The 7,854-nt window shown below is 44.6% G+C and overlaps 1 protein-coding gene and 1 long non-coding RNA gene across 2 annotated transcripts in view; both read right to left on the reverse strand.

The window, feature by feature from the left end:
* Positions 1–2,453: 2,453 nt before the first annotated feature.
* LOC106812603 (L-fucose kinase-like) lies at positions 2,454–6,610 on the reverse strand. The gene is made up of 8 exons (XM_014816510.1): positions 6,417–6,610; positions 5,906–6,120; positions 4,784–4,923; positions 4,137–4,298; positions 3,634–3,771; positions 3,279–3,380; positions 2,809–2,939; positions 2,454–2,535 (listed from the first exon to the last, which is right to left on the reverse strand). Exons 1-8 carry the CDS (start codon positions 6,578–6,580, stop codon positions 2,454–2,456), a joined length of 1,134 nt encoding a protein of 377 aa, XP_014671996.1. The 5' UTR covers positions 6,581–6,610.
* Positions 6,611–6,696: 86 nt separating this feature from the next.
* LOC106812611 overlaps positions 6,697–7,854 on the reverse strand; it is a 3,121-nt gene continuing 1,963 nt past the window's right edge. Inside the window, exons 2-3 of the long non-coding RNA XR_001394358.1 lie at positions 7,641–7,735; positions 6,697–6,799 (exon numbers count right to left, since the gene is read on the reverse strand). This is a non-coding gene — a long non-coding RNA (uncharacterized LOC106812611). The remainder of the gene's footprint in view (positions 6,800–7,640; positions 7,736–7,854) is intronic.

Raw genomic sequence — 7,854 nt, forward strand, 5'->3', positions numbered from 1 at the left:
GTGATGTACGTAATGACGTATTCATCTACGTTAAACGAGGTGCATATACGTGTATGTGTTGTTAGTACAGTGGTTAGAACGCTAAACTACTATATATGAAACCGGAGTTCGAATCTCCCACGTCGTTATTTGCTTTTCTTCTATAACTTGTGTAAAGGTAAACGTATTAAAAGTAAAACGTGTATAAAGAACAAATGAAGAGCATATATAGTTTCTATTTCAAACATTTTATATTCCATGTTTGTAGTCAATGAGGTGGTGTTCACAATGAGAACGCCAATACTAATCAATACAAAAAAGACACATGATTGAACACCTGAGTTTTTGTCGTTTATATATTTCTCGTCGCGAGTCGCGCTGATACGATTAATTCCGCTCCTCTCATGATCAGATATCTCATCACTGCGTGTGTGCGATGTCATTCCTCTACTGTCACCACCAGACCCTGGTTGTCTATGCACACGGCGTGAACTTTCACCTCTTCTGCTCCCTGAAATGTACAACAGCCACTTATCCAGAGGTCCCAAGTTGGGAAAATCCAAGAAAGCGATCACTTGTGATAATGGTCCATCGCCGTTTTTTCGCGGTGCGCAAAAACAGGAAAATAGTTGTGGCGGGTTGCGACATGTGTTTGTCGCGGCGCACCACCATTTTTTATAAAGTATACATGTAAAATAAAATGCAAATTCATGTTAATTTATGGTTTCACAATTATTTATTATTGCTGCCACGGTAAATTTAGTAATTTACTGATGTAAATTTTAAAATATGGCTGAAAAATGTTACGACCGGGACTTTCTGGACTCACAGGAGGACTTTCTGCATGTCGCACCGGGACGGTCCCGGTGAGACCGAGACACTTGGGACGTCTGCTTATCACATCACACATATGCGCACGGTATACACGCATCACTACTCACTCGCATAGTATCTCAATTATAATAAAAAAAAAGTAATAATCGGTTTACATGGCTAAAAATTGCCGACAAATACAAGTAGAATCGCTTGGGTACTTCATAAGAAGTACTTCATAATAAATCTTGAGGGACAACCTTAATAATAAATCTTAAACGAGGGACAGTGGACGACGAACACCCTCAACTGTAAATCTTAAACGAGAAACATCCTTTATCGTACATCTCAAACCAAACGTAACGTTTACTAGGGGCGCGTTTGTTTGGAACGAATCCGTCGGATCGAGATCATATGATCCTGATCCGACCAAACAAACGCAAAGCTCCCTTTCACCGGTTCACGTTTTGCTGTGGCCTATCACGGGATGGTTCATAACAAAGAACAAGCTGTGATTGGCTGAGGCGCGGGCCACCATATTGGATCCCGTTCGAATCCACCTCGCTAGCAGGGACGGGTTCGGTGGATCTAGATCAAGTGATCCAACCAAACAAACAGTCAGATCAGTCATTCACGCTCATTCCTCTACCGTCATTCACGCTAATTCCTCTACTGTCATTCACGCTAATTCCTCTACTGTCACCACCAGTCCATGGTTGTCTATAAACTTTTTCACCCCAACCACAAATTGTGAATATACGGCTATACTACGCGTCTTTACAGTCCCACAAACACACACACACACACACACACACACACACACACACACACACAACACGCACACGCACGCGCGCGCGGGGGTATTATGTCGCACGCACACGTACGCGTGTATTATAGGCGTAATTCATGTACATTTAGAGCTTCAGGGGATGAAAAAGTTTGTACCGAATAACGTCCATTTTTGCCTGGATGAGATTCACCGTGCTATCGATGCTGTTGGCGATACCATCCACGTGAGGGGAGTAAGGGAGTGCGGAAGAGGAAGAAACGGAGAGCGGAGAGTATCGCACGCGCGCGCGCGCGCTGGCGCGGGTATGGTCGCACGCACGCGCGCGCGCTGGCGCGGGTATGGTCGCACGCACGCGTGCGCGTGTATTATAGGCGCAAATTCATGTAGATTTTGAGCATCGATGCCGTGGGCGATACCATCCGCGAGAGGGGAGTAAGGGAGTGCGAAAGAGGAAGAAACGGAGAGAGGAGAGTATATATACATGTATATATATATATATTATATCATTTGTCTTACAGAAAATTCCAGAAATTTGTCTCATTAACTCCTGATTATATATATAGTGCCCGAGAAAGAGAAAACTTGCGAGTGTGTGTGTGCGCGTGCGTGCGTGCGTGCGTGCGTGTGTGTATGTGTGTGAGGGAGAGAGGGACAGAGTGAGTGAGAAGGCGAAAGGATTATCTAGAGTGGAAAAATGCATGTAATACTATTATGTATCATTAGCATTCATTGTTCATGTATACTATTATGTATATGTGTACTATAATGTATAATATATATACTATTAATGTATACTATCGTTATCATCCCATATATAATGGAATGAATGCTGATCAATAATGAAGTTCGTTAATTACGGTGGCTGCATGCTTCACCTTCTATGAGCAAACTCAGCCTCTATATCGACGTTCTCCAGTATCTCGTTCAGCGACATCCGCCATGATGAACGCCACCTGGTGATGCAGAACACATTTTTTTTATTCTTTTAAAAAGCCTGAATGACAGCTTACTTTTTTCACCAAGGCAATGATTATAGATTTTATGTAATTTAATCGAATTTCAACATTTTAATAATACATACTGGCTGTCTTCGCAAGAAGATTTTGAAGATTTGAACATTGTTTTTGATGAAATAAGAGTTTACGCCGTTAACTTCTTCCTATGAAATCCCGTGTTTCCGGGAATTCCTTTACGCATAGAGCGGGAGTGTGATGTCTGATGAGCACCTGTCTAGGATGCTTCCAGACTCATCCTCCAGGAGACCCTGAAGCCACATCAGCTCGCGCATTCCGACATTCTCCCAGACGTGGAATACGGGAAACAGTCGCGCCGTCATCACCGTCATCTCCTTCTCATCCTAACGGGAAAAAGAAGGAAAAATTCACCATGACGTCTCAACCATCAAGAATGCCTGGATTGTGGCGCCACCTGCTGACACATTTAATTGTTAATCGAGTAAGTTGAGATAACTGCATAAATCATGTTTATTATAATTATACATTTTCTTATAATCATTATGATGGGAAACCATCAGACTTTCATAGCTACACTATCTTATTAATTTTTGAAGACTAGAAGTGAATTCAATCGGGTTCGGGGTCTTTTCTCGAACTTTCGACCATTTTGCAAGCACGACAAACCTTCTGTGAAAGTACTTATTATTTATTATTAGCTAAGAATTCCCATAAATACGCACCAGTTTGGTTCCCCATAGTTCTTCTTTAGAGATCCCAGTTCTTGTTAGGAATTCGAGCCATGACACGCTACAAATTGTAGCCAACGCCCTGTACATCGGCAACTGTTGGGTACAAAATCTACAAGCATTAATTCGGTTAAAATTATTTTTTAAATCAGGGATCGATTTACTATAAAAATTTATTATTTACCAGCTAGATCTATATTGATTGATTTCATATCTATATCAATGGAATAAACCTACTCTGAAAGGTAACTATAAAAAAGTTTCTAGTTAAAAAGCATCCTAACACCAGCATACTATCAAACTCACAAGATAAAGATTTTTTAATAATTTATTTAAAAATTATGCGTACCTCCAGACTGTCATATTTACTCAGTACTGTGAGCACACGAATAGTACCCAGGTCCACTCGACAGGGAGCGCTGAGGTGCACGTTAAACGCCTGCATGACCATCCCGTCACTAACCTCTGCAACTATGCCATCGTTGCACTGAAAAATCAAGTCATTAAAATTAATTATTATATAATAATAATAATTATAATAAACTTATTAAAGGCTGATTAATCAAAGCTGATTAAATATTAATAACTATGCTGTCATGCTGTCGTATCAACAGGCAATCATGATGACACCTGTAGTCACTTTTCTGTAGGATTTGTAGATGACTTTTTTGGAAGGAAGTCGTTACAATACACTACTTTAAATACTTATGCAGTACTTATACTGCCTGTGTCAGTTACTACCATATTCACCATGTGATTTAATAGACTGACCACAATGGTTTGATTACAAAAAAGAACCCATAGTAGGGTGCACGATTTTTCTGTTAAATCTTTCGTCGGCGCCCATCTTACCTGCAAGTCGCAGTCGCACAGATTATTGAGTACGCAGCCGGCATTAGTCACGAGTTTTCCCTGCAGGTGGCAGTGCGTTACGAGATTCTTCGCGCCGAACGTGACATGGCTCGACGCGATAGAGTTGACGAACACCGTGTCATGTGACAGCGCCGAGGATCCCTGCCCAAGCAAAACTCTATCGTTACAAACAGGGTCTATCGAAGAATGACCATGCATACGTCACCAACACGATTACAGGCGCGACACTCGGCTGGTCTAGTTCAGTGCTTCTTAAACTGGTACAAAAATGGTTCACCCAAAGGTGAATGAAATTATTTTGGGGTGAACGAAACTTAAACCAAAATCATGAGGAAATTACGTCGCGGGTGAATGAAATTTTGTGATAAAGACTCGAGGGCGAATGACACTGAAATAGTTTAAGAAGCACTGGACTAGTTCATTCTAAGCCAGGACGTCACTCGACATGGCTCAGTTACAAACTTTGCCTATTTCAGCACGACATCCAAACTTTCACTCGTGTCTGTAGACTACATAACCAAAAGACGACAGTGGTGCCATCTCCTGCCGAATAATACAAAATTATGGGAGATTTGGTTGGCTATGGGAAACATCGTTTACTAATAATACAACAACTAATTAATTACCTCGAGGTGAGTATGGACGTGGCCTGCCCACGTCTGTCTGTCCCGCGGCGGTCGCCAGCCGAGGTAACTCTGGCAGACGTTGTTGTAGTGATCAAGGCCGGAGAGGCTCTGATAGCTGTAACTGCCATCCTCGAGCAAAACTGTCAAGAAAACGAAGCACGGCTTAGAGGGGAATTCACTCGTGAGTTTTACGACCGATAGATTTATACAAGTACACGCGCACGCACGCATGAATGCATGGACGCACGCACACACGCACGCACAAACGCACGTGCGAACACAATATCAACCTGCAGTCATTTATACAGATATAACCATGTACATTTCTAAAGCTACATTACATAAGTGGAAAAATTAATTAATTAATTAATTAATTAAATAATTAATTGGATCCGGATTAGTGCGAGCGTGCAGGTGGGGGAGGACTGTGGTTGCCCCTTAGCCTGTGGTTGCGTGTTTGTAAGTCTACAGCCAGCGCACCTAGCGGAAGTGAACTGCAACACAAGTGTGTTAGTGGAAGCACAAACACACAAACCAACACTCAAAGACACGCCGGTGAAAACATAACCTCCGCCAATCCGCGGAGGTAATAACATATATATATATATATATATATAATACCTACGACACTGCTCTTGATAGTATTAGGGTTCACATCTGGTCTCCTTACATTTGATCTTACCGGTCACCCCCCCCCCCCCCGCCACAATATGCACGTTGACTGGGAGCTGCGTCCCTTCCCCAGCTAGTTTCAACAGTTACCCAGTTGAATCACAAAAATTTCACCCTTCCCTTTGTAAGCATTTGCTCGGGCCACATAAACATCATCAGGTATTTTGTTCGCGAGAACTCGGGAGGCAGCGACGTTGCAGGACGTCGTGAACTACTGGTAGCCCGGCAGATATGTGCAATATTTGAGGGAATTGTGATTTTGATGATACAAGCATGAGCATTGGCACACTGTTAGAGCATGCCCTAAAAAAGATTTTTGGCTATAGGGCCATCGCATATTTGTCCAACTGCAACAATGGCGGCCATTTTCCAAGATGGCCACCATTCAAATCCATTATTCCTTATTTTCAGCTAATATTCAACATAGAAACATGATCTTGGTGCCTAAACCAACATTATCGGGGTCCATAAACCCAGTGCAATCAAAATCATTATCGGTCGGTGGCCGTTGCCGGGCTATGGCGTGAGCGATCAGGCGAGCGATCGTACCGGGAGCGTGAGGCTGGCAGTGGTCGGCGAGGTCGGACAGATGGGTGAGCACGATCCTCGTGTCGCGGTCGTCGTCGCCGGCAACCGTCTCCTGAAGCACGAGCACGAGATGCGGCCTGCGAACAAGACGGTTCGCGAACGGTCAGCCACGCCCACGAACAATGGAACAATTTACAACTAGTCATTTCCGGGAACAACGGAACGATGCACGATCAATCGTGCACACAAACAATGGAACAATGTGCAATCAGACATGACCGCGAACAACAGAACAACACGTGACGGAACAAGCAAAACTCTTCCTCGTAAGAACAACGACGTTCGCGGCGTATAACCGCGTCCCACATTCCCGACGCCGCGCCGTCGCCGCAGCATGGCGGCCGGCGGCAACCCCCGACCAATCAAAACATACTCCGGTATTCGTCGAGCGCGCGCGCCGACCGGGCGCCGGCCGTCGACCAAGATGGCGACGTTCGTGACGGCGCCGCCGTGTTCGTAGGTGATGGGCGGCGTGTCGGTCCACCCTCCGGACAGGTCGAGGCGTGCCGGACACTCGGCGGTCACCCACTTTCCCATCGCGGGCGCGTCGCACGACGATAGCTCGATGAACTGCGGAGGGAGACGAGAATGAAATTAATGACGACACACGTGGGTGACAGTCGTAAATGTGTGTGGGTGTATAACGCGCAGCGGCAGGCCGGGCGGCGAGTGTCCGACCTTGACCCCGGGGGTCAGGCCGCCGACCTGGTCCTGCCAGCCGCCGCCCGTCGTCAGCATCTGCTCCAGGTGCAGCACCTGCAATCCAAATCCAAAAAAATACTATTGACTGTGACCAAAACAATACTGCCTGTGATTAAAATATTATTGCCTATATACAATATAAACAATAAATAATATATATACAAATACAGGGTGGGAAAATAGCACCGGCCCACCGGCATATGCCAGCAAATTATTTGGAAGACCAGTAACATTGGCAAGACCAATATAGTAACATAGCCGTGTTAGCGAATACCTACATTTTTATTTATAGCATTAATAAGCAAATAGCCTATAAATACTGTTTTACCTGAAGGATATCACGCCATAATTTATCAAAATTTTACAAATTTGAAATCGAGAATGCAAGCATGAAACATGACATTGACAAAAACACTTCCTACATCATTCATGACCTGCATTATAGTCTGTTCAACAGCTACCATGCGATGCTGCACACTGCAACATTTTTTGGACAAGCAAGAGTCAGTAAAGCAGTCTTATCTTCATTTTTGGAAAAAAAATGTGAGGGCTGGTAAAAAAATGCTGTTACCAGCCCTCTGGACTGGGGCAAAAAAACTGCTATTACCAGCCCTCTGGGCCGAGGCAAAAAAAATGAATTTCATCCCTAATGAAATAAAACAATATAGTCTGCGACCGAAAACGCTGTCCGTGACCGAAAGATGTACGATCATTATTGAAACGTACAATTCAAGTACGATTGCAAACACGTTTGATTGGAACTGAACATACAGTTTCTGCGACCGAAAAACATCTAGCATGAATAAAGTAACAAAAGTATCGACCATGACGGCTCAAGGAACAATCGACCGGGTTCTCAATTATCACACTCGGCTGCCTCCTATTGGCTACTCACGGCATGGATGAGCGAATCGTGGTTGTGCGCCTTGCCGGAGACGCGCCAGAGAGCCGCCATGACGGCTCCAGCGAGGATGCTGCTGGTGCCGAGACCTGCGAGCAGACGCAGTACGCGCGTTAGCTGTGCTGTTCCATCGTCCATCGCTCACCCCTCACATCGCCCTTCCATCGTCCATCGCTCACCCCCTTTCCATCGGGCGGGGCGCGCGCAT

Source organism: Priapulus caudatus, unplaced genomic scaffold (assembly GCF_000485595.1).
Source record: "Priapulus caudatus unplaced genomic scaffold, Priapulus_caudatus-5.0.1 Scaffold666, whole genome shotgun sequence".
Taxonomy (NCBI): Eukaryota; Metazoa; Priapulida; class Priapulimorpha; order Priapulimorphida; family Priapulidae; genus Priapulus; species Priapulus caudatus.